The sequence below is a fragment of the Chaetodon trifascialis genome, chromosome 11, assembly GCF_039877785.1.
Source record: "Chaetodon trifascialis isolate fChaTrf1 chromosome 11, fChaTrf1.hap1, whole genome shotgun sequence".
Classification (NCBI taxonomy): domain Eukaryota; kingdom Metazoa; phylum Chordata; class Actinopteri; order Chaetodontiformes; family Chaetodontidae; genus Chaetodon; species Chaetodon trifascialis.
The window spans coordinates 4,999,041-5,025,006 of NC_092066.1; the positions used below are offsets into that span (position 1 = coordinate 4,999,041).

At 40.8% G+C, this 25,966-nt stretch overlaps 3 protein-coding genes and 1 long non-coding RNA gene across 5 annotated transcripts; all 4 read right to left on the reverse strand.

The window, feature by feature from the left end:
- LOC139338752 (natural killer cell receptor 2B4-like) lies at positions 1 to 953 on the reverse strand. Its single transcript, XM_070974009.1, has 3 exons — positions 935 to 953; positions 437 to 742; positions 1 to 350 (listed from the first exon to the last, which is right to left on the reverse strand). The coding sequence occupies exons 1-3, from the start codon at positions 951 to 953 to the stop codon at positions 1 to 3; spliced, it is 675 nt and encodes a 224-aa protein (XP_070830110.1).
- A 3,874-nt stretch (positions 954 to 4,827) lies between these two features.
- On the reverse strand, positions 4,828 to 6,732 carry LOC139339508 (uncharacterized). The gene is made up of 3 exons (XR_011602662.1): positions 6,649 to 6,732; positions 5,841 to 5,884; positions 4,828 to 5,015 (listed from the first exon to the last, which is right to left on the reverse strand). It is a non-coding gene; the product is annotated as an uncharacterized lncRNA (long non-coding RNA).
- Positions 6,733 to 7,989: 1,257 nt separating this feature from the next.
- LOC139338753 (T-lymphocyte surface antigen Ly-9-like) lies at positions 7,990 to 12,135 on the reverse strand. Its single transcript, XM_070974010.1, has 3 exons — positions 12,070 to 12,135; positions 8,365 to 8,670; positions 7,990 to 8,279 (listed from the first exon to the last, which is right to left on the reverse strand). Exons 1-3 carry the CDS (start codon positions 12,119 to 12,121, stop codon positions 7,990 to 7,992), a joined length of 648 nt encoding a protein of 215 aa, XP_070830111.1. The 5' UTR covers positions 12,122 to 12,135.
- A 1,230-nt stretch (positions 12,136 to 13,365) lies between these two features.
- LOC139338604 (ATP-sensitive inward rectifier potassium channel 10-like) lies at positions 13,366 to 25,649 on the reverse strand. 2 transcript variants are annotated; one of them, XM_070973775.1, is made up of 6 exons: positions 25,097 to 25,649; positions 19,155 to 19,500; positions 16,793 to 17,004; positions 16,372 to 16,503; positions 16,010 to 16,187; positions 13,366 to 15,473 (listed from the first exon to the last, which is right to left on the reverse strand). In XM_070973775.1, exons 2-6 carry the CDS (start codon positions 19,498 to 19,500, stop codon positions 15,079 to 15,081), a joined length of 1,263 nt encoding a protein of 420 aa, XP_070829876.1. In that variant the 5' UTR covers positions 25,097 to 25,649; the 3' UTR covers positions 13,366 to 15,078. The 2 variants fall into 2 exon arrangements, with proteins under 2 accessions (XP_070829876.1, XP_070829877.1); XM_070973776.1 differs by lacking the exon at positions 25,097 to 25,649 and adding an exon at positions 23,018 to 23,220 and having other exon boundaries at positions 19,155 to 19,468.
- Between the last annotated feature and the right edge of the window lie 317 nt (positions 25,650 to 25,966).

The following is a 25,966-nucleotide window of genomic DNA, read 5'->3' on the forward strand; positions in this document are numbered from 1 at the left end:
TTAGCTACAATCCAAACTGTGCATTACACTCAGCAGGTTGTTTTGTTTTTCAGTCTTACCAGAACTTCGTGGGCAGTAATGTTCAATCATTTCAATGTCCTCAGTCCAGCTGACCTGGTTTCTATGGTTACAGATGATGGAGTCATTCACCAGGTAGACGTGCAGAGATGCACCGGAGGTCATGACCTCTGATCGCTCTCCTCCCTCCTCACTGCAGCTTTTGGTGTCACATCTAAAAGTGCTGCTGATGACAGAGTCAGAGTCCAGCGTCCTGCAGGCCACAGTGAGGTTACAGGAGTCTGAGCTTTTGGACACAGAGTCCACGGTCAGGTCCACTGGAGACACTGGATCTGAGGGGGGGAAAGTTTGTGTGAAACATTTTAGAAACATGGCCGCAGAAGCTCTGTGTTAATGTGTGAATTGTTAACAAACCTACCTTGAACACTGACGTTGTATTTAACTGTGACTTCTCTCTCTCCTGTCATTCGTACAGTATAAACTCCACTGTCTCCATCTTGTAGATTCTTCAATTTCAGAGAGTAATTTTTCACAGAAAACTCAATCCTTCCAGTGTAATGATGAGAGATTGTTGGTTCGCTCTGAGGTAAAGATCTTACTATAACCATATCTGCATTGGATATCCACGAAACAACAACATCTTTCTGTAGATCATCATCTGCCTTGACATTCAGAAGCACATCCTTTCCCTTCTGCACAAACACACTAGTCACTGCTCTGGACCCTGTAAACACATACAATAAGAAATACGCATGTTATAGATGTTAACTTGGTCGATACTGACTGATTCCTTTTCTACTATATTTCCAACACATTGGGTCATCAACTGAAAATTATGCAGCACCTTCATCTTGGAGAAGTATTTTTCTTTTCAGCCTCACAGTCTTTCTAATCTGTCTCTGTCACTTTCTGTTACCCACTCTGTTGTCCCCCATCTTGAAGAGTGAGTGATGAATGACAGGATGACAGCAGATGCTGCCATTTCATCCTCACTACTTAACGTTAGCTAGCTGTAGACTGAAGAAAAATTTAATTCACTGTGCTGCTCAAAGGCGACCAGCAGCTACCAGCTAATAAGCATCGCAGCTGAACTCCTCCTCACTCCTGCCTTTTGGAAATAGTTTAATTTAAACAATTAAATGTAGTTTAATTCATTTGTTGCCTGTTTCAATATGCAGATCTTGCCTTTCTCATTGCTGTCGCTCTTCTACCATCATAATTCTCATTATTATTTACTATTTGTATTCAGTGTGTTTAATGCACATTTGTTTGTTGAGTGTAATTTATTTCTTTTATTCCTGACTCTTGTATGGGATCCACTCCTTCTCTAGTTCATGTTTGGGGGGAGTGAGTCAGTGGATGCACAGGGAGTTAAAGACTAGCTGTTTCCTGCAGTTTTCTTTGTTTGGGGAAGCAGATGTATTTTTTGTATTTTATTTTGTGGTCAGTTTTAATAAGAGATTAGGCTATGATTTACACTGAAGCACAGTCAAACTGAGTCAGAAACATCTTTACTTTACTTCTTTACTTTTACTGAAGCTAATGCATCTAACCATAGGTGTGGGATCGTGGCGGCTGCTTAAAATCTGAGATGCAACAACAATAATTTACCACTCCAGTAAAAATTGGCCTAAAATGTCTATTAAAGGCATAATCAAACTAAACTGATAGATGTTCTTGAACCATGCATGCTTTTGGTCTCTTTTGAAATGTAACACTCTGAACTTTTATTCCCACCAGTCACAATTACTGACAGCACAAATAGAAGTTTGAACACACTGTGGTGTAGACGGGGTTTTTCCACCTTACTACTTAATAATAATAAAAACAATAAAAACTGATAACAAAACCACAGAAACTGAATATTCACGTTATCGCTTCTGATTGTAATCTTGCCATGAGCACTGAAATCCTTGATTTAAGGTGTTCAGAGCTGGAAAAATCCACTGAAGTCGTTTATCAGCATGTTTACAACTTAGACAAGTTGGAGTCTTTTCTGTATTCCAGAAGTTGTAACACGGAAAACACATATTCAGCTACCGTGCTTGTCCCTAGCCCGTTGTTCCTTGTTCGCTATTTGCCTTCAAGAACACTGTGATCATCTGCTGCTGCTTTATTTGAGGCTTTTGTCAAAGCTCTGGAACAAACTACCTGTTGATATCAGGGAAGAAAGCTCGCTAAAGAAATAAACTTGTAAATTGTTGTATTTTGCTTATTTTATGCTTTCTCTGTACTTGATTTTTACCTTTGTTTTACTACAATTATTCAGTGGGTTTAATTTTTCATGTTATATTATGTATTGTTTTCCTAAAAGACTGTGGTGTGTGTTTCTTTAACCCCCTCAGCACCACAGTGGTGGTTCTTATTAGGGCAGCTTCCAGCTGTGCCTAACACCGATAATGCCCAGTGAAGTTAAACCCACAGCAAAATGTTCTGGGTGAAGTTGAAATAGCCTTATTTCCCTTAATCAGTCCAGAATAAAAAGGAAGAAAAAATTGTTTTTTACCTTGAATTTGGCCAATCCAAGACAGGAAAAGAGCATATAAGAGCAAAATAGGTCCCATTCTCTCACACATACAGTTTGAGGAAGTAGTGAAGTGCGGAAGTAAAATAATGAGAGAGAGAAAGAGCACATTGTGGTGTGCACGTTAACTCTTAGCCTACGGGGAGCCCAGACACTGCATTTGACAGCTACATTATAAATATTTAATTTCTCACAAAACGTGACACTCATGAATAATGTTCCTCAATTAAACCCCTTACCATTCCAGTAAAAGTGAACCTAACACGCCTATCCAAGGCATACCAAAAGCAATTTGTTAGCTGTTCTTGAACCATTTGGATGCATGGTTTTGGTATCTTGAAAGGTAACACTCTGAACTTTTGTCCTCAGCAGTCAGAATCGCTGTAAGTGCTTCTAGCATTGAGTAACTGAAGTCTGAACACACTGTCATCTGCAAGCATCTGTTTTTTGCAAATAGATGCTTGCAGGTGAGTATTTGTTGGACTTATTAGCTAGAAATCACAATGAAACCACCAAAAAAGGCATTTTGCTATATATTTAATAACATGAGTATCTATACTCTTGAAATCTAAATTTTGGCCATCTATAGTCATATTTAAGGTATGTATACCTATATTTTGGCTATATTCAATTCAATTGAATTCAATAGTCCTTTATTCGTCCTGCAAGGGGAAATTCCAAATATATATATATATATATATATATATATATATATATATATATTTTTTTTTTTTTTTTTTTTTTTTATAATGAGGCCATTTATAATATTTATCACTTCAAATTGTGTGTAACATCACAATATCACGTTTTGGACCAAATATCTTTGCTGCAGTGGATTGTGTGGACCTTTGTTGACATTACCACAGCGTTTTTGTCTGAGTGTTACTGATCTGTGGATCACTGAATAATGTTATTGATGAGGTGCCTAAATATAATTTTAAACACAGTTGCTCGTCTGTTGTTGCTATTTATTGCGCCTCCTGTTGTGATTGTATCTTGAAGTGATTTGCATCAATGGATTCATAGAGATCTAAGCTGACTTAGACTGTTACTTTATTAATCCCAATTTGGGGAATTACTCTGTTGCAGTAGCAGTTTAAACATACAGACAAACACAAAATATATACAACAAAGAAGAATAAGAATGAGAATGAAAAACTAAGAGAAAAAGAATGTTCTCAAAGAATAGCTAAGCATATTAACATAGAATAATAGCAATTGTTAAAAATGTAACTAAGTATAACTAAACATATAGTTATATAATATGTATTATAACATATAATACATATTATATAATATTATTATAATATAATACAATATAACTAAGTATATAAACAAGTATCTACAGTAGTTCCTAAGAAACAGTGTATAGTATACGTATAAACAAGAATGTCAAATATGTGTCAATAGACGGAAGAAAAATGCTAACTAGTTGGTTTTATCTGTAACCGCCTGGGTTACTTTGTTCACAAAACCTCTGGCTATTTCCGCGGTTTATCTGTATAGCCATAAAATGGATAAATGTGGTTAAATGTCTATTTCATTAACAGTTTTGTGATTTACTGCCTACTATGAATGCATCATAATGCGTTCTTTTACGTTTACGTTTGCGATGTGGCGAGGTGAAAACCTAACAAGCTAGTTTGCATCTTACACTGACGTTTGTTTGAGTCTACCTCTAATTAGTCAGTCAAGAGGCAACATCAAGTTCCTCGGTTTCTGAATAGTTGCGGCAGGTTAACAGCGTCAGAGTGAGGGCAAGGGTGTTTGAGAACACTCGGTGTCGTGGTCTTTCGCGGCCTTCAGTCTCTCGGAGTAGGGATGCAGACAGCGCTCTGATATTCAGTTCGTCAGTATATGGTGTCTAAACTTTAATAAGAGTTACTGTGAAGTGGTTAAGCACAGAAAGTCACTGTCGCTGCTTTTCTGAGTTGAATGAAGTGTACTAAGACTGTGAGAGTTAGTTCGTGTTTAATCTTTGAAAGCATCATAGCTATCCAGACAACACTAAAGTTTCCTCTTTGTCTCCTCATAACAAGAGTACTTTGGCCTCGCTGTTGTTTGAGCGAAACCAATGACATTGGTAGTTTCACTGCTGTGTGCTGGCAGGAAGGCCCCTGAAGTACATGTGTGTACTTCCCCTGCAGTGTCCCAGAGCCGAGTCACCCACTGATGTCATGAACCTCATCACACTCTAACAGAACTAGGTTTATTTATTTAATTTCAATTCCTAACCCCAATAAAAAGTCCTGGGTTATTCCTGTAAATGTGTCTTCTCAGTGTTTGTTGTGCAGCTGTTCTCAGCAGGTCTCTGAACCTGAGCATACACAGTTTCTGGCAAAGCGCCTTTTTTGGTCATATTGGATTCTGAAGGTGCCCTGGGAAACGCCACTGTGCAGTAGGTGGAGGTTGGAGATAGACCTGAAGCATCTTCTGTAGGATCCTGATGCCGTGTGTGGGCTGGAGTGAAATCCTAGAAAGAAATCAAATGACCCTGTTAGGAAAATGAAATGTTTGCCAGTATTGCTTTACGTTTGCTGTACTTATCCAAACCTGCTGTTCAATGAGAACTCAAGCAACATGTTTGGATATATGGATCATAGTGCATCTGGAAATTCTTCAGTTTACGGCAAGTAATTAGAAAGCAGTCCTAAGATTGGCATCAGCAAGAGCGCATGCAGCAGGATCAGAGACAGTTTGGGTGCAACAGTAGCTGTAGCAAGGAGATGGAGTTAATTTAGACGAAGAAGAAGAATCGGAGGGACAATCCCCTTTAATGGTCACACAATGTTACATGCACACACACGCCATGCAATTGAAACTTGTCCTCCGCATTTATCCCATCCTGGTCGTCCTTCCTCCACGGCAGACCAGGAGCGGTGGGTTGCCATCCGACCTGCACCCGGGGTCCCAGTTCCTGTTGGTCACCATTGGTCAGGTAGTGATCTTCTTGCATGTATTTAATGGGGGTATTTTAAGGAGGTGCAGGTGCAGGTGAACATGCAAACTCCACACAGATAGGCCCCTTTCCTCGAGCAGCAGGCACTGAAGGCATGGTGGAGGACAGCAGGATTTGAACCGGGACCTTCTAGCTGTGAGGCAACGGTGTTACCACTTGTGCCACCGTGCCTGACAGACTGCCTAGTCATGACTGTGGAGTGTTACAGTTTGTTATCGATGGCCAGTGTGTTAGGAAGGCTGGACTTCAGTTCCACTCGACCTAACAGAGAGCTGTAGATTTGGAAAGTATTTCTAAAAATTGAGCTTTACTGCATTACTCACAAACCTTTCTGCTTACCTGAGGAACTGCATATACTGTATTTCCGGAGTTCTTTCTTACATCTGCAGGTTAGTCATACAAAAACATTGATGATTGGCTTAAGATCTGCATTTTCCTAGGAAGCTTTAATTTTATAATGGGTTAATTTTCACTTTTAAGTGTCAACTTTACTTTTTTGTAGTAAAGAAAGATAATATTTTAATGTAGAGCAGCTCTGGTGGTCAGAGTTATTATTTTTGATATACTGTTGGGTCACTATTAAAACAGCCCCTTGTCTTTGGTGGTTTTCTACCCATGGGCACTGGGTGAAGTTAACTTATTCTTGTGTCTGTCCTAATGCTGACCTGTGCTGGGCGTGTTGGGTTTACAGTTATTAATAGGCCAACCAAAATAATGTTACTTACTTTCATATTTTGTTAGCATTTCACGTTTTTGAAATTTCTCTTTTTTTGTCAGTAATTTTACAAGCTTCTACAGTGGCAGGCCATTGTACATGTTTGACAAATGAACTAGCAGGGGGGACTAAGATGCAATATAAGCAAACTTGTTCTTTGTAGCTGTATCTTGTAGCAGTGTTAGTTTTTAGAGGTTGAGAAGAAGGAAAGCTAAAACATTCAACATGTATGATAGCTGTGCCTCTCAAGAGCTGGAGTCCAATTCAAGTCAGGTCAAAACAGCTTCATTCATTTAGCCCAATATGACAAAACTGCTGTAGCAAAAAATCTAGATTTTGTTTTTTTGGCAATTCTTGATTCATTATAGTTGCACCAATTAAAAAGATTCTAATTGCACAGTTAATTTGCTGGAACAGCAGGCTTTGACTTACATTTTCTGAACAGAAAGAGAAGGGCCACCACAACACCACCAATTCCAAAGACAGTCGAAATCCCAATTATGGTTGCTCTATTGGGAACTGTAAAGAAAGCAGAAAAATAGATCAGAAATGTTGACACACATCAAGACTAGTTTTGATTTTACAAATATTTCTGAAAGGGCAGAACTGTTCTGCAGGCAGAAATAATCTCTCTGAGGTTAACCTTAAAGGGTTTCCTCACTTTTTGACTGCTTTCGGAAATTGATGAGCTGCAGATATTTTTCTGACCCGTAGGAGAATGTTAGTGTGTGGACTCCTGCAGTATTTGATGACGTATCTGTTGGTGATGACAAGTTGCACATGACAATGACAATTACAAAGCTTCCCCAAGATAATTTAAACCCTGCTGTTCAGAGCAGAGTGGGATCGGCTCACTGTTGTGAAATCATTTCTGAAAAAAACAGCATTTTCACTGAAGACTCTTCATGAGGCTGCATTAGACAGTAATATCGCTAACTGGAAAAGATATTACCTGTTATTTTTGTTAACGCTGTTTTCTGGAGATCAGGAGTTAATTAGTTTACTATCTTGAGAGATCTCCAGAGATATTTATCACAACAACTTCATAAGAGTGGACGTTGACATGCACACTCTGCTGTGCGCAAAGTTAAACCATATTTACTGTTTATGAACTTTTGCCATTGATTGTGTGAATGTTTTCCCATTTGATTTGACATGAGTGGATACTTCATGGCCTATTATTGTAAGGGGTAGGCTAACAGACGGTGGTCAACTTAAAGCCAATGTCTTACTGTACAGCAGGCTACAACTAAAAGAATTCCTATTGGCACCGGGGACTTGGAAAAGAAACTACCCTCACCGGTGGGTGTTTGAATGTTCTAATAAAGTATGCATATAAATAAGTTAGACTGAAGTACAGTAAGCGTTAATCGATAATAAGTACTCCTTGATTTGACATTTTCAGCTTAAATCAATTTTTACTGTTGTCAAGGTGTCTTGTATGTGTGCGAGTAGATTTTTTCATAACAGTGTGATTATCTCATTGTGTACTTAATGATCTTTGAGAAAATGGCATTAAAAATGGCTCAGCTTCTGTATATTTCTAGTTTTACGTTATTTAAGTGTTGAGTATGTGCTTGACAATTCTGGCATATCAAATTGATACAAGATAGATAAAATGTTCAAAAGTGACATTGAGCATGATACAGAATTGAATGTTGTGTCAGTTTGTTTTTACGTGGCTCTCCTCTGTGGCTAAACTGAAGCAGTCTGCCTCCAGAGGACTTTGTCATGTGGGAAGTTTGATTAGGAGTAACTTCACGATGTCACTCTTCATCTTTTAATCTTACCTGAATGAAGCCCACAGAAAGGTTTGATGTCCCTCTTCTTGTGTTCCCAGCTCACATGGTTGCTATGGTTACAGATGATGAAGCCTTCCTCCAGGTAGATGTTGACAGAGGAAGGATCAGTTGTGGCCTTTGATTCCTGTCCTCTCACCTGAGAGCAGGTTTGGTTGTCACATATAGCAGTGCTGCTGAAGTCAGAGTCCACTGGACTGCAGGTCACAGTGAGGTTACAGGAGCCAGTGGATTTCACTGCCAGCATAACTGGAGCCACTGGATCTGGAAGAAGAAAAAAAAAACAATGTGAGGGGTTTTGAAACAGGATACTGCTGTGTATCAACATTTAAACTGTTGAAAAACTCACCCTGAACTTTGACATTGAATTCAGCTACAGTCGTGTCCTCGTCACCAGAAACAAGCGCGACATAACGTCCACTGTTACTCTTTGTTACATTCCTCAAGATTAAAGAGTAATTTTGTTTGGAAAATTCAGCTCTTCCTTGATAAATCTTGTGAATTTTTGCTGCACCACCATTCTTGAATTTCACAATGTTTTGATTGTCATTGAATTTCCATATGAATTCACCGTCTTCTAAAGGAATAGGTGGCTTGAGATTCAGAAACATGTCCCCTCCTGTCCTCACAAACACAGGAATCTCAGTCATGGTATCTGCAAACAGAACATATCAAAATTATTTGTCTGTTGAAAGCAGCTCTAATCAATATTTCCAAATTAACAGTACATCATCTGACGACTTATATGTGCAAGGTGTCCCTCGTAGTAACAAACACAAACTTGTGTGCAGATACAACTAAAAGAAATGGACGTTAATGTGCTAGAAATGCAACAGCAGGGAAATGTAGTTTGAGATTCCACTGTTGCAACTCATTTTAACATGTGATACTGAGTTGTTTACAAAAAGACATGGGGACTCAAGTGATCTCATGATTAGCATGTGTGTGTGAGAGAGAGAACGTGTGCAACAAAACTTTTATCGTCTTCACAGGCTCCAGCACAGAGCGCTCCCTCACCCACGCAGATCATATTGTGGTTCAACTGAAGAGATCAGATCAACGGAGCCTTTTTCCCCCGGCGCTGTAATGAAACAGGGTCCAATGGCTCATTTCAGGGTAATTTTGATGTAATTTTAGCTGCTGTTGTCAGAGTGACAGAGGAGGCTGGCAATAGAAGTATTAAGTAAGAAAATTAGGCTGGGAGTGGATTTTTAAACAGGTTGCTTTATGAGTAGTTTATGCATGTGTCTTGGAGAGACAGATGCATTTACACCTCTTCAACATCTGCTTCTAATAGATTTAAACCCCCTCTGGAGGTGTCCTGAATGCCTCTTGGATGCATTTACACCTTGCTTTTGATTAAATAGCTAACTGATCTGCACAAAGTGACAGTGCGTAAATGGGGTAGCCCTCAGGCCTGCTACAGTCATTACTCCCAACTCCTCAGTTTTGTTTTTTAAAGATGGTGGGAGGTCAGGTTCCAGCAGAATTTTAAGGTGTAGGTACTGAAGTAGGAGCTTGAGGAGGCAGAATAAAAGTTCAGGTGAGTGGCAGAAGTGGAAAATTGAGGGTGGTGGGGTATGACATGACTCAGTATGGATAACCAAACCACACATACATGAGGGAAAAGTTGAGACGGAGGAGGAGGAGGAGGAGGAAGGCGTCTCAGATTTTATCTTGATAAACTGCTTTTAAGTTGTTTGCCTTGTTTTACTTTTTTAACATGGCTGCATTCCATCGTGTGTCAGTTGTAATCTGTTGGCTTGCTGAGAGCTATTGAGGACACTGCCATCACACCTTTGGCACATTTTTGTTTTATACTATAAACTAGTGACAACATTCCTCCCAAATTCCAAATAAAATTATTATCATTTAGGGCATTTATGTGCAGAAAATGACAAATGGTCAAAATAAGAAAAGAAAGAAAACAAGTTCATATTATTATTAAACAACGCCATACTAATGTTTTAACTTAGGAAGAGTTCAGATATCAGTATTTGGTGGAATGACCCTGATTTTCAGCCACAGCTTTCATGCGTCTTGGCATGCTCTCCACCAGTCTTGCACATTGCTGTTCATTGCTATCACATTGCAGAGGTTTTCAATGGGTTTCAGGTTTGGAGCTTGTCATGACAGGGTCTTGATCTGGTGGTTCTTCATCCACACCTTGATTTACCTAGCTGTGTGGCATGGAGCATTGTCCTGCTGGAAATAACCGTCCTCGGAGTTGGGGAACACTGTCAGAGCAGAAGGAAGCAAGTTTTCTTCCAGGGTAACCTTGTACGTGACTTGATTCATGCGTCCTTCACAAAGATGAATCTACCCGATTCCAGCCTTGCTGAAGCACCCCCAGATCATTACCAATCCTCCACCAAATTTCAAAGTGGGAGCTCATTAAATAGATTGAAGTGTGCTTGTATTGGAATTCAACAGACACTGGAATGGAATGGCTGTCATACATGTAGAGATGCTGGTTTCAGAAAAATTTGCAGTTGTCTCTCAATTTCTTCCAGAGTTGTATATAGGGCTGGGCGATAAAACGATAACGATATGTCTCGCGATAGACACGAAATCAATATCAATAAAAAATGCGTTTGATAAAACATTCAATAATTTTTTTCTTCGTCGGAAGAAACCTGAAGTTGCGAAGCGAGGTTGGTTGCATGAACAAAGGCACTCGCTCTCATGTAACCGAGCAACGTAGGGAGTAATCGCTGATCAGTGAGAGAGACACGCGAACACACCAATCATGTAACATTATCAAGTTCGGTTGCGCCATCTCGTTGTCTTGTGTTTGATGCTCCACGAGGAGTGAGATGAGAAATAGAAAGTGAGCGCTGCAGCGAGCGAAGAAATTGTCGATAAAACAGGGTCAGCTCGCCAATATGGCAGTTTTTTGGATTTTATAAGTCTGACCGTAGTCAGACCAATGTGGTCTGTAACTTATGCAAGACTGTCGTCCTCACTAAGACCGGTAACACCACAAACTTGTCTTACCGCCTTAGCCACGCTCACCTTTTGGAGCGCAGCCGTATTCGCTAACGTCCAACAACATCTGCAACCACAGCATCACCACACAAGCAGGTGACCACCATGCTGCTTCAGTGCCTGATGACAAATCATCTAAAAGGCACGAAGACGTAACGGAGGTGGCGGCATATCATATAGCTAAAGACATGCTTCACTGAGCACTGTGGAGAAGCCAGGTTACAAACATCTCTTACACGTGCTTTTCGTTTTTTGTTTTTTTTTTAAAACACACTTGCAATAAAAATATAATTGAATAGTTCATGTATGTTTAGAGTAAGAAGAGTGACTTAAGTTGTTCATATGTCTAGGCTGGTTTTATAGTTCAGTCAGTGTTACTGCACTGTCTATCATGTTTGTTTGTTTGTTTGTTTGTTTGTATGTTACTGATGTCAAGTCTACCTCAGTTTCTGCTATGTTTACAAAACACTGTACATATCTGAAAACATTTAATTCAGCAGAAGGTGAATCAGCTTGTGAACTTCCTGCACTAAACCTGCAGGAAAAAAGTTCTCAGGTTTCTCTCTGTTTACATTTTTACACTTTTTTTACATTCATTATTTGAGTGTTTTCCATGGTTGTGTTGACATTTCCTTTCCTTTCTGCCTTGATAGCCGATATAATCAGAGGAAGGTTAAATTTAAAATAAAAATGTTTTAATTGAATGTATTTTTCTCCTGGTCCTTATTTTAAATGGGTCATAAAAAATATCAATAATTATCGATATCGACCGATATAAAACACTTTTATCGTGACACAGTTTTCAGCCATATCGCCCAGCCCTAGTTGTATATGTGTGTGTGTGTGTGGATAGATGGTGTAGTTGTACATTTCATTCATAACTATTGAAATAATTGACAATGAGCACCTCACTGAGAATTGCTGAAATTTCTCTCTCTCTCTATATATATATATATATCATTCAAAAATTAGTTGCAACAAAACAAGTTTTTGGTCTAACTTCTGTTTCTTAAATAGTGCCACAACACAGCAACGAGAAAAGTTAATCAGCAGTGGGAAGTTTTACCTTTCGCTTCACACAGAAGAAACACTGCAAAGAGAAGAACGATGCGCTCCATCCTGCCGAATGTGTTACATGAGGAAGTACAGCGTGATAGTGAGGAGAGTGGAGTTCCACCTTCAACATAAACTTGTGACGTACGGGTACCTAGAAGGCACAAAAGCCTGTTACGTCCTCCTTTTTTGACACTTGTGTTTTTACTCACATGAAGATTGTTATTCTGTGAAGCTAGTCAAGTCTGACTGATTTCAAAACACAAACTGTAAAGGCTGGAAAAAATGTTGCAGACTCCTTATATACTTGTATACTATCTATACTTCGCTTTGATGACCCTTAAACTCAAAACCTCTTGAACCACAACATCTTCAACAGAACAGCATGATGCGTTCAGTGTCATATAGATATACCTGACCTGCTCTCCATATCTGACAGCTAGTCTCACTTTTCCACCAAGCTGGTTTGATATGAGAGTGTTTCAATTTGTTCTGTAGCATCAAAGAGCAGTGCATGGCTATTATTACATGCTGCCTAACTGAATCTTCAGTTGGGGTCAGACATATCTAGACTTGATGCCAGTACACAGCCAAACTCATCCAGACTGTTACACTGACCCCCTTTGTCTTTCTTCTTCTGGACATACAAAATGAGTGTGTGACATGTGGCTACAGGCAGTGAGTCCTCAAGATTTGTCTCAAACCAAAGTGACTCAGGCCTTTCGGCTCCTCTAAGTGCTCTTGAGGTTTTGTGAGAGAACTTGCTTTTCCATTCTGAGAAAACTGGTCATCGTATGTTTTCCCCAGCTTATCACAGAGTGTATTCATCAGTTATGTACCACTGCCTCGATCAGTTGTCCGGGTTGTGGTATTGTGTAACTTTGAATTTTTAATGCATTAGTTCAAGTCCATACTAACATTCCTGTGTTCTGTGATGTGAAATTTCTACTTCAGTTCCTCATCACGGAGGGCTCTCTGACAGCAAGGTGAAGTGATGAAAATATGCTAAATATATCATACACTTAAAGTGAGATTTTTTTAGATGGCTAAAATATGTTTTGCTGCTGTCAGTCCAAAGCAGTATGCATCTGTGCTGGTGCTCATGTCTGCTTGCCATGCCAGCCGCCATCGACTTTAAGTATTACACTGAGAATGAATAAGAACTTCCTGTGTTTCTGACAGAGATTTAGCAAAGTGTACACCATGCGGCCTGGATGAATGAGTCTCAGAGTTTCTGCCTTTGGGCCTCTGTGATCAGTTTTCAACTAGAATGATACTGTTGGTAAAAGACACGACACACAATGTGGCCTTTAATAACTCAAAATCAGCTTTATTAAATCACTTTTTAGAGAGAATTTGTCTCATTTGATATCTGCATCTGCAATTTAAACACTATTAACATTCCAGAGCTTGATGTTAATTGAGGAAATGTTACAAATACATGCAATTTCCAACATAGTCATATCCATCATACTGGTCCTTGCTTCATCTGTCATACCTAACCATCATTGTCACACATTTCCATTCGCATAGAATCATTGTCAGTGACTCACAACATCGCTTTCACGTTCTAATCTGTCAGCACTCAGATGCACTCCATAGCCATATTAAGTCATCTTCATGTCCTTAAATAAAGGGGGCTTTGACAAAATGTCCATTGTTAATTTTGACAATGTTAATATTAATTCAAATATGAAAGTCGCCTACTTCCCATAGAGAGCTTCCTTGTTGTTAACAGTAACATTGGCAACCTACAGTAACCAGATGGGCAGCCACTTCCATGTATGTACAGCAGCTTTTAGTGATCAAAAAACATTATCTGATTTATCTGTCTGTTTGAGGCCACTGAGAAAAACAAATTGCAATTCCAGTTTGCTTTGTACTGTAAAAAAAAACTAAAAAACAAAAACATCTGTTTGAAAGTTATTCTAACTGCATCAGATATTCAGTGTGTAAAAGCTTTTAGTAGTATTAAAAAAAAAAAAAAAAAAACATATTTTAAGCTTCCAAACATGGGCAGCTAACCTTCCTAAGGTGCAAACATACATCACATACTTACATAAAGTGCTAACAGCAATTACAGTCATCTATGACAGAAAACAAGCAATGCCCACACCGTCAAGAGATACAGTTTGCAGAGCACCTTGAACATAATCAATCAAAGTTTGTCTACATTCCAGTTGTAGTGCTACATTACTATGATAGAACCTCCAAAGTGCTTTATCTTAACATATTACAGTACATTGTACAATGTACAATACACAAAATCTGACACGTGTCTTTAGCTCCAGTACTTCTGTTGTTTCACAACAGGAATACAAAAATATCTCGAGAGTGTTACAAAAGAGTTGTGGGTGGGGATTTTGAGAGCTCTAAATATACTGGCTTAGCTTCTTATTGGTGTTTTTACTGTAATGGAAGCGAACAAAGCTGAAAGTCAGTCACACAACTTTTTTAAGTCTAATTGTCTGTGTTTTAGCCACTTGATCCCCCCCAATCGTACTAACCTTACCTCCTGCCATATGTTGTTCGCTTCCTGATTTCACATTGAGTACTCCAGGGAAGAACCCAGACAAACCCACCAAGGTACTCTCCTCTGCTTTTTTAAATTTTGTTTTTGTTTTTTTCTGTGTGAATAAATAAACCAAACTATTATTTTTTGTAGTTATTAAAGTGTCTACAGTATATGATCCAAGAAACATACAGTAGCTGCAGTTAGGCAGTGTTATGCCATCATATGAGTAGTCAAACCAGTGTAAAACAGATATTATCCCAGCAAATGTATGTCAGTGACACACTTGAAGTTGACCAAACAGCGGTCTATGGTCTTCCATATTTGCTCTCTGCATCATTTGGTGCTAATGGGACCTAGATACCTTTCAGATACAAGTTCAGAACAGTCTAAAAAGACAGTCCCTCAAGCTGTGTTGATGTCATGTTTCCGAGATTTCCTGTTGCCAGCAAATCGGCCTCCTGTGCATAGCTCTCTATGAAATGCTCCCAGTTTAGCTATTCCATATGTTCACACATTGCTGATGCGAACACTGAGAGGAGCGTCTCTCGCCCGGCCACGGTCCTCCCCTCTCTCCCTGTAGCTCTGCTCCAGGCGAATCTTGTCTGGATCAGACACTTCAGGCACAGTCCCACCCCCATTGCTCTGGTACCCGTGCTGGGGGCTGGAGGGTTTGAAGACGGGCGTGGTCTTCGTCTTGGCCACTTTGTCAAAGAAGGCGAAGTCCGCTACATATTTGCCTGATGGAGAAAGGGAGACTACAGGGGGAAACTCATAGCCCCAGAGAATCTCATCTGGCAGGTAGGAGGTGCGGACCTGGCAGGTGGCGGAGGTCGGCTCAACTGTAGCGCTCATGATCACCAGAAGCTCAAAGTCTGCCAACTCTGGATCAGTCCAGCCCCCACCTGGTGGAGGTAAATGGAAGGAGATGAAACATTAGAATAGTGTAAAACAAAGAGGAAGAATAGAGGAAAGGGAGGAGGCAAGCAAGTGATTGAACATGTTTCACACCATCTGAGTTTGCTAACAACTAAAAAGAGGAAATTTCTGTCTGGGGAAGATGCAGTCTACGATCCTGTGGCACGATTTCTCAGTAATGAACTCTTTTGTCAGACTTTACCACTAAAAAGCTAACCTTTCTGCACTGAAATATGCTGTAGCTGGAAGAAAGCAGGTTTATATTAGTAGTCCATAGTGTTGGAGACCCCACAGACACCCTGAGGAAAAGTAGCTTCAACATACTATGAATTGGCCTTCATTACCCACAGGGCAAAGGAATCTGTATTGGCAGTCTCCACTAGCGCTGTTTAGCTAGCTTGGTAATGTACAGAATTGTTTGATGGAGTCAGCGTCAGTCAAAAGATCACAAAGATAAAACACCTTTTACTTTGAACACTACCACCACTCGTCAGAAATCTCTGGTCGTCACCAACAAACTTACCCTTGGCTGCCCAGGCTCGCAGGGGGCTGTTGTCATCGATGAGGTGGTAGAAGGTGAGGGGCAGGATGAGAAAGGGGCTGTCACTAGACGTGTCCACTTGGAAGGGCACATTCCTCTGGTCTAGACGCACTGTCTCACCTTCCTTGGTCAGAGATGTCTGGAGGAGTTTTCCAGTCACCTGGGAGCGACAAAGTGCACAAGTCATTGTAGCTAAATGGGTTCACAGTTTGATCAGTTGTTCTTACACATTAAATATACACATAATCTGTTGTGACCTATTCAACTTCCTCTCAGTTTGCTAAGACATACAAGTAGAATTTGTAGAAATGGTGGAAATATCTCATAGTATGTCTCTTACTTACCTGACACCCAAGCAGGAGACTCTTGCGCATGTTGGCCACCCTGATCATCAGACAGGGTCGACCTTCGTGGGTCGACACCACCGCGTGTTGACTAAACTTCACAGTCTCGCCTCGCTTCTTTGGCCGAGCAACCTGAGCAGAGAGACCTTGATCAGTTGTGGCGTCAGTCTGATAATCTTGGAAAGACTTGTGTAAGAGTCTTGCACTCAACATGCACCGTAGGAACAGGTCAATGCACACTGCAAGGACAGCTGTGCTTCAGGAGAGCACACATCAGCTCTTGACTGAAAATGCTGAACTAAAATTTTTATTTTCCGTAACAATTCGTATGACTATGAAAACCACATGGATCTATGTATAAAGAAGTTCCCTGTTTTCACTGTATCTCACTTTGCAACTGGATGTTTTATGGATTGACTACCTTGGCCAGGAAGGTACCAGTGATGAAGATCTCCATCAGCATGGTGATGACAAGTTGGATGATAAGGAGGATAATGGCTGCTGGACATTCCTCAGTGATGCAGCGGAAACCATAACCAATGGTTGTCTGGGACTCCAGAGAGAAGAGGAAAGCCCCTGTCAGGGTCTGCATCTGCATCACGCAGGGTGTGTGGTTTGATGGAGGGTCGAACTCTGCATGAGCATGATTGAAAAGGCAACAGAATCTGAGTTTATAAGTTTACTTCTGTGTGCTTACCGAATGTTGGTCATTGTAATGTCTCAGCAACTAAATATGAACAGGGCAGAATATCTCTCTGCCTTGAAAATATTCTGTCATCGTGCAACATTACACAAGAATAAACTTTACCATCACCCTCAGTTTAGCAAAAGTTTGAAACACAAGTGACATTTGAGGAAGTTCGCGAGAGCAGGTGTTATTTCCTGCCATTTATTTTTGTAAGGGTTAGTTTAAGCTCAAGATTAAGCGTGGGCCTTTACAGCACTAATAGAAATGGCGCTTACCCTCAACATAAGTGTAGACAAGCAAATAGACGTGCAGTGCTGCAAAAGCAAACTGCGCCCATAGCATTATAACATGGTGGATATTAACTTTTTGATTCAAGACCTATTGAATTAAGTTACAAAATAGCCCATATGCATAAGTGATAAAACAGTAGCTCAAATCAGATTAAATAGACAGATCACATTTAAAAAACACATGAAAGACGTGTTTCCTTTAGGACAGCAGTTCTCACCAGCCACCCCTGTCACACTTCATGCAGCTATGAAACACAGCACATCACACCACCATACTGGTTGTCATCATCATGGTTTGTCAGTGGTGTTCACAGTCATTAAGTCTTTTTCTTCGGTGGGACAGACACCATAGATTATTGCTTCTTGCACTTTATGCTGTTTTGTACAATTGCACACACTATGGTGTGAAAACAAAACTCACATGGCCAGAGGTTTGCCAACGTCTTGCATTACTACATTACTCATTGATCATTACTCTGTTAGTATCAGAATTGCTATGTGTGAACGATGTCTCAGAGCAGTTTCAAACGGAGGCCAAAACAAACAGCTTAAAGAGGAACTTACCGCTCTTTTAGTCGGAACACGTCCCCTTCACAAAAGTGCATTCGAACCCTAACGCACAACACCATCTCAGTCTTTCCATACTGTACACACACAGCTGACTGCTATATTTGTCAGGGGTGTGAATGTTGCCTTGTCCACATGTAAGCTGGGGTTTTTCAAGACTGAGCTTCTTATGTGCATTATGGTCTTTTGTCCACACGCCAACGCAATTTTAGGTAATTGAAAACTGAGCTTTTGGAAAACCCCGTCCAGAATGAAGATATTCAACAAGTGCTTGCAGTGCTGACGTGCAGACAGGGAAATCTGAGTATTTGGCTTGTGATGTGCACCATTATCTCCTTTGTGCCCCATGGCGAAGGTGGGTCATGCCTTCATCATGTAAGGATGGCCTACCAGTAGTTGCTTTCCGTCTGATTGACCAACGTGGCTTTGGGGTTAGGGTTTGCCATGCTCTTGAAAGCGCTTAATTAATTTTTCTGTGGACATGGTTTTTTTTTTTTCTTAAGAACAAAAGAGGGAAAGCCCTGTTTTAAAAATACCCATGTAGGTGAGTACTTGAGATGACACCACATAGTTCAGTGGCAACGTCTCCTTGGGTGCATTAAAGATTTTATGGGAATTAGGATATTACTGGATTTTCTTTCAGTTAAGGTACGTAACCTCTGCTACAATGAACTCTACCAAGTGGGACCAGGATCGATCGTGTCATGAAGTGACTGTACATGTGCTTTAATAAGTCAAAAACTTTGGTATTCAGATTCTTTAAAGAGGAAACGCATACATTTTTGACCACCAACTCCACCTTGTGAACACACGTTGACATCGAGTTATGTCCTTTAAGTGCGTGCACATTTGGAGTCAAAAAGGGAAACTATACAAAATGGGGTGTATACAGCCATATAACAAAAACATATTTTTTCAATAAGACTGAAACTGTGCACATAGTTCAGTTTTATTGCTGGGTTTTGAGATATCATGAGATTTCTGCTTTGACCTTAATAGAAGAATTTTGTTTCTGCTGCTCAAAGCATAAAAAAAAACATTTGAAAAACAGTAATTGCATCAGCAGCGTCCTGATGATTCAGGATAATCCTTGCTGTCAGCTTTCATTGGAATGCCTTTCTACTGAAGACATAGTCCCAATGAAGGCTGTTTACAGCGAGGTCGGCGGATCATCTAGAGTGATCCCAGCATGTTTTTTCATTAAACTACCCGTTAACCTACAATCTGTGCTCCCTCACCGAGCAGATCTCCATGCACCAGTGCCACCAGGTACCACAGCACTCCGAACAGGAACCAGGTCCCTGCAAACGTGGCCGTGAACAGGAAAAACTTGTACCGCCACTGCATGTCCAGAAATGTTGTCCATAGGTCACGCATGTAGAGAGCACTCCGCCCGCTGACATGTTCAATGCGCACGTTGCTACGGCCATCTTTGGACAGGACACGCCTCCTTTTCCTCAGAGTCCCGCCTCCACCAGATATGCCGCCACCCAGTAAGGGCTTTAAAACATCTGTCTGTGTCTGGGAGTGGCACACCTTCTGAGGGGAGGAGCTGCGAGAGGACGGAGGTGTGGCAGATGTCATCTGGTGAATAACAAAGAAAGAGTTAAATCAATTCTCTTATTGGCCAGTGCAGTTAAAAGGGTAATTTGAGATTAGTTTGGGGTAAAGAGAGGTCTTTATGTGAGCTTACATTAAGCTAACTGAGAAAATTAATTATTTGTGTGTGTGTCTTACAGCATTTACAACACCAGCAGTCTGTGGTGATGTGTTTGTGATTAAGAGAATAGTAGCTTCCTGCAGATTTCAGAATAATTTCAAAACTTTCCCTGACTGTAGGTTTTGGTAACTTCCTCTGCAGCCACCTGTCCTCATTCTCAGGGGGAATCCATCTCAAGTGAGCCTTATAATTCTGTATATGAAACCAAACCTGTGACTGATGATGTTCGATGAAGATATGTTGCAAATTAAAACAGAACAACCCGAGAAGTTTACACCAAAATGGAATTTTGGATTTTCAAAGCAGGAGACCACAGTTTCAATCTGCAAACCTGAAAGGCCATGTGCACCTACACACATGTTTTTCATTATCTGTCTCATTTTTCTATTGAATTTTTGGTGGAACTGTAGTGGGAGTTTCCTGACATTGCCACAGTCTGAAACACCAAATTCTACTATTCTTTAAATGCAAATTGGATTCAGGTCACACTGCTGGAACAGACTGCAGTGACAGAATGAAGACATTGTGAAAGAGCTGTGTTCTAGCAGGTATTTTTGCCCGGGTACAGCGATTAGATTTTGGTATTTCCTGTAAATACTCAGATTCAAATTCCTGGTATTCATCCCTCATCCACAGTCCTGAGAGGAGGTCTAACCATCCACAATAAGCAAAAACACCTGAGTGCGTGCTGTGCATGTGGTTTGTACTCAATGCCATCTTGTCAGTAGTTTGTAGCCAGAAAATCAAAAGTGGTGGGTCAAGTAGAACCACCACAGATGAGTCTAACAGCCTGAGAGAACTGCCAATCAGGGCAAAAACGTAGCTCTCTTCGAGCATTAAGGTCTCAGTAAGTTTGAAATGAATGACTTGTCTGACCAAGTTTGAAGGCAGAAGTCTTTATGGCTGCTCCAAATGCCGACACTGAAAGGCAGGGCCAAAACTGCTGTCACATAAAACGAATAAAAAGACGAGCTCAGATCCTGTTTCACTTCTGTACAACTGGCCTGTTGAAGTGGGCATGCTTGTTGTATTGCTTGAAAATGTACAAAGACTTTAGAGACCTTTAGTTTCCCCTCAGTGTGAAGATCATTTAAAGATACACTATGGAAATTTAACATTAGCCTTTCATGGAAAAGTAAGTTTTTCAGTCGATTTTAACAGTTCTCTACATTACAGTTGTTAGAGGAAGAACAGGCCTGTTGGTTTCCTCGCTGGTTTCAACATTTTGAGGCGTTTCCTTTTTATGCCACACAAATATGAAGAAATTATAAACTTCTGTTTCTTAGAAATGTACAGCTAATGATAAGGCTTGTTTTTCTATTTTTTCCTTTTTTATGACTTGCTACAGTAGTTTTTTAAATAGGTTAGAGACCACAGAGATTAACTGAGAAACAGATTCAGAAAATAATAAAGGTTAAGGGCATGATAGTACATTCATTGACGTGCATGTCAGTGACACATTTTCTTGCCTTTTTGCAGCCTGTGAGCCACCAGTTTGAGAACCACTGATAAAAAATATGCAAACCAAAACCACAAGCTGAGTTACAATGAAACCTAAGGTGAGGCGAGAAAATGTGTGAGTCAGAACTGAATAATACAACTGATCCTGTGTGCTCGAATATGTCATTAAAGATGTTTAAAACAAGCAGAAAGGTTTTTAGCTCCACTGGTGCATGGCTGTCGGTGACAGGTTTTACACTATGGGATAGCTTGTCCGAACACTCAGATGAAGTCCACCAATCACACACAGACAGTTACTGTTTCTCCACACATTTGACACGCTGACTTACGTCCAACAAATCATGTAGGCCAGTAGGGAGAGGACGGCCCACAAAAGAGGAAGATAAGGAAGAGGAAAGAGAAAAGAAGGAAGAGGAATTAGGATGAAGATGTACTGCATCAACCCGACAAACCATCCACACAGAGTCTCATTTGTCAGCTGGAGGAGAGAGAAACTCGACTGAATCAGTTAAGGTCAAAAATCTTTGTCCGAAACTCGGACGTTTATCGAGATAAAGTGTTTTAAAGGCCGCGCTGTTGATTCTAACTAGAGAGTCCTGTAGTGGACAAAGAGTGAACTTCTGACTGGTAATTGGAGACGGCGGTAAGGGTTTTGGAGGAAAAGAGCCAAAGTTTGGCTTTCTGGGTGTCCTGCTCAGGACCCTTTCAGCCTGGCACAGGGGTCCTTCTGCAGTCTCGCTCTGGGCGTTTTTTGCTGTGTTATCTGGATCCTCACAAGGTCTCTCTGTTTCTCTGTCTCATACAGTACACAGTAATGCGAAACGTACAATTGCACCTGATGAACAAGCTGTCAGCAGTGCTCTATATGGCCAAAAGTCTATGGACACCCTAGCATTATGCTAGTTACCAGCTGAGACAGCGTGACTGGCACTGTCTTCACCGTGTGACTGTGTGCATGAGCCTTTGTGGTAAAGTGTGGTCCTGCAGACGCCACAGAGGCAGTTTTGAGTACTTTGAGTACTGGGCACTCATGGAGGAAGAAGAGCTTAGATTTTTATGCATGTATCAGTATGACTATGACAGTGTTAAGATGCTCCAGTACTGTCTTGCATTCAAAATCTTAAGTAAAATTACAAAAATAGTTTATATTACATTAGTGTTACTTCTACTAAGGATCACTTAGCAGCATTTAAGCACAGTTATGTCTTATAGTCCAGTGACCCAGAGGCGGTGAGATGATGAATGGGTTGGGAAAGAGGAAAATTTTTTAAAGTTTTGGGGCACTTTTTTTTCCTAATCTTTAGATTATTTGATTTTTTTTTTTTTTTCTTTCAATAATTACTTAAAACATCTGAGACGTTCCGGAGGGGGGGGGGGGGGATCTGTCTCTGATAACTTCAGAAATAGAGAAACAAAAAAATATGTAAATGTTTTTTTTATTAAAATCAGTTTCCAGCATCAAGGTTTTAGTCTGCGTTTCACATCATCCCAGAAGTGTTGGATGTAGTTGAGCTGACGGCTCTGCAGTTCTTTCCCACCAAACATAGAAAAAAAAAATCTTTGTGGATCTCGTTTTGTGCACGGGGACAAAAATACAAGTTGGACCTCCTCCCAGGCTGGAAAACAGCCCTGGGGTGTCCATATACTTATGGCCGTATAGTGTAAATCAAAATAGCTTCTATGCAATGCTGCTGGATTGCGTAACCAATCAGCTTTAATTACATCACACGTTTGTGATTATGCAAGGGCGAGCCCTTCCGACGCTTCCTAATTACAATGACACCATTGAAAACTTCGCCCTCTCGCCCAACACTCAAACGCTCACGTCCCAAGAAAAACCTCAAATTCCACCACAGCACATATCTGATAACGAAGAGAGCAAATGGGAGTTAATGAGAGCGAAAAGGTTTTTTCACCAACCTCTCCAGTAGGATGTATTCCATCTCCATGACAACTTGACTGCACTGCCCTGCCTCAGAGAGACGAACCCAAAAACTGAATCAAAACTTTTTCTTCTGCCAAACAAAGGAGCGCTGGATGTTTTCCTGATCTCCCTCTCCCTCTTTTCCTACTTTCCTCTTTCTCTCTCCTTCCTTCTCTCTCTCCTCTGTGTACACAGGAATGCTTTGTTTGCAGCGGAGATAAAAGAAACAAAAGACGCCATTGACAAAAAAGACTGTCCATCCGTGTGTGTGTGTGTGTGTGTGTGTGATTATGTGAGAGTGGGATTGCAATTACATGCGTGTTTCTGCATGTGTGTGTGTAAGCGTGCATGTGTGACTGTATGCATGCATGTGTGTTTGTGTGCAGTTATTTGAAAAAGAGTGTATAATTATGTGTGTGTGTGTGTGTGTGTGTGTGTGTGTGTGTGTGTGTGAGATGAGTGAAAGGAAAAACGAGAGAACGGAAGAGAGAGAGAAAGAGATCTGTGACAAAAGGCCCTCGTTAGTATTCTGGAGTGAGGAGTAATCCCCTCCGTCTCTCCCTCTTTTTCTCCCCCTCACACTCACGCACTCCCCCATAGTTTGCTTCGCTCTTACCTTCCTTTCTCTCTCTCGCTTTCCTTGTTTAACCTCAAATAATTTCACATTATTTGGCATAAGGCGCCTGAATAAGGTAGGATTTATTAGGTAAAAATTAAGAAAAATTACTCACCAGTGTCTGTCGGTGTGCAAATATTTGTTTAGCTCTTCTCTGCCCTCCGTCTCTGTGCTTCTCCTGCTGCCTCACTTTTTTCATTTTGATTCTTCACACTTCAGATATCAGATTTCTTTCTGCTGGCACCACATCTAAACCATTAATCTGGCCCTCAGATACTGAACTATATGACTCTCTGCTCTGGTAGTGATGGTGAAGTGTATGTACGGAAGGTAAACATGCATAAATACATCACAGCGTGCACAATTTTTTTGAAAAAAATATGCAAAAAAGGAAACTGATATAAGTTGAGATGGTTTTAAGGTTCCTAAAGAAGCATAAGTCACCTTTTTATCGATTTAATTTGAAGACACGCTAACACTGCACACAATCATTGGAGATAAAAACAAAGTTAAGCCTGATGAGTTATTTCCATCGTGCTCCTCCAACTTCTGAGAGATAAAATTATAAATAATTTTTGATCATAGTTTCCAATTTTTCCGCCCACTGCTGCAGCGAGCCGGCCCATGAGCACTAAATGACAGTCAGAGTTCACTCATCGTTACTCCGCCTGACTCGTGTTGTGAGGTGATAACTCAGATTTATTGATTTATTTTCAATCCACAACTTTTGAAGCTTTATTCTGTCACTACGGGACACAAACTGACAGTATCTATCAAATCCGAGGCTTTAAAATCAGATTTGATTGGATGTGAACTCAAGATATTTTCACTTCTCTCTGATGGTCATGTTGTCATCACGTGCTGGAAGTGCATCCTGTCAAACTTTCCCACAATAGCATTATGATAATAACAATGAGGCTTATTTAGACGATGACTTCAAACTTCTGCACAGTTCGTGATGCAGCGGTGAGCAAACACTGTGAAGAAATCAGCGGTGATCATGAGAAAAACAACAAATATCTGCTTTTATCCTGTGTAGCTTTTCATCCTACTTGATGTTGTTTTTTTTATTAGATTTGCATCATCCTGGAAAAATGAACATTATCTCTCCACAGTGAAGATTTGGTGAGTCCTATCAGCCTATGAGCAAGTTTAACGTTAATTTGAAACTTGAGAAAGTCCCTGATTTTTTTAATGAGAATTAATAGTTTGCCATTGTTACCATCAGATCCGTATGTAAGTGCATCTACAACAACTGACAATAAATGAAACGTAACAACAAATCAGACGTTTAAATCTGTCACATTTCACTTCTGGGTACATCTTTATCCAGGTAGGAGCAAATGAGAAACTTACCTGTCATAGAAAGACTTTTCATTTCTTGTTCTCTTGTTGCCACACAAAGCTCTTTGTTTTTTCGTGTTTTCATTGCACTCTGCAGAGAAATTCATTTGCTTACCTTCTCAGCTGGGATTGCGATCTAATCGACCCGTGCAGAGAGGAGTTAGGAGCCCGGAGCCTCAGCCTTTCGTCCACATGTCTGCTTTGTTGTCATTCGCGTGCTCACACGACACAACTGGGACTGTAAATCTGCAGGACGAGTAACTTCAGCAGCCTGCGTCCCACGACACCAAAACACCATTTAGGAGAGTTATTGGCTCATCGGGCTCCTGTTTCTGACCCAAAGCCCGGTCTCACGGCTCGCAAGTTCTCCCCTAAGAGACAGGACTTGGCTTTATAAGAGGCATCCCTCTCTCTCTCACACACTTTTACTCTTTCCCTGTGTCTCTCTCCCTCACTCCTCTTGTCCAGCTCACGTCTGTGTAATTGCTGTAATAATTGATCGCCACTCCCCCGCGGTCTCAATTCAGCATCAGAAAAACACAAGGGACCACAAATGCATCATACTGCGGCCTTGAAAGAACGAGGGTCAGAATTTCACTTTTTTCCATCGTGTTTATTGTTGCGCCTCTCCTTCACCTCCCAAATCAATGCACAATGGGCACAAATGTGCACGGAAACACACACACAGATGGACGCACATGTTGGGGCCTCACATGCACATTCTGCACAAACACCATCGGGCACACGCCAACGAGCAGCCCAAATAGACCACCCCCTGCAGCACACACACACACAGAAACACACAAAAGTACACACAAACACTCTTTTAGGGGGCACCACAGAGCCCCCTATTCACAGCTTCTGTGCCTGGCGTTTGCTGTGTCCAAGAGCGTCTGTACCGAGCGTCCTGTTAAGCTCAAACACAGAAAGGGGGATGTCCGTGAGGTGAATACGGCCCCTTATTCCGCCTCAGAAGAGGGTGACA

Excerpts from the sequence above, each read along its gene's own strand:
- LOC139338752 (XM_070974009.1), bottom strand. Across the intron at positions 351-436 it reads ATACAACGTCAGTGTTCAAG|ATCCAGTGTCTCCAGTGGAC; the intron begins GTAGGTTTGTTA and ends TCCCCCCCTCAG.
- LOC139338753 (XM_070974010.1), bottom strand. The coding sequence starts at position 12,121 with ATGGAGCGCATCGTTCTTCTCTTTGCAGTGTTTCTTCTGTGTGAAGCG. Across the intron at positions 8,671-12,069 it reads TCTTCTGTGTGAAGCGAAAG|ATACCATGACTGAGATTCCT; the intron begins GTAAAACTTCCC and ends TTCTGTTTGCAG. Across the intron at positions 8,280-8,364 it reads ATTCAATGTCAAAGTTCAGG|ATCCAGTGGCTCCAGTTATG; the intron begins GTGAGTTTTTCA and ends TTCTTCTTCCAG.
- LOC139338604 (XM_070973775.1), bottom strand. The coding sequence starts at position 19,500 with ATGACATCTGCCACACCTCCGTCCTCTCGCAGCTCCTCCCCTCAGAAG. Across the intron at positions 17,005-19,154 it reads GGTGCATGGAGATCTGCTCG|AGTTCGACCCTCCATCAAAC; the intron begins GTGAGGGAGCAC and ends ATGCTCATGCAG. Across the intron at positions 15,474-16,009 it reads GCGAGCCTGGGCAGCCAAGG|GTGGGGGCTGGACTGATCCA; the intron begins GTAAGTTTGTTG and ends TACCTCCACCAG.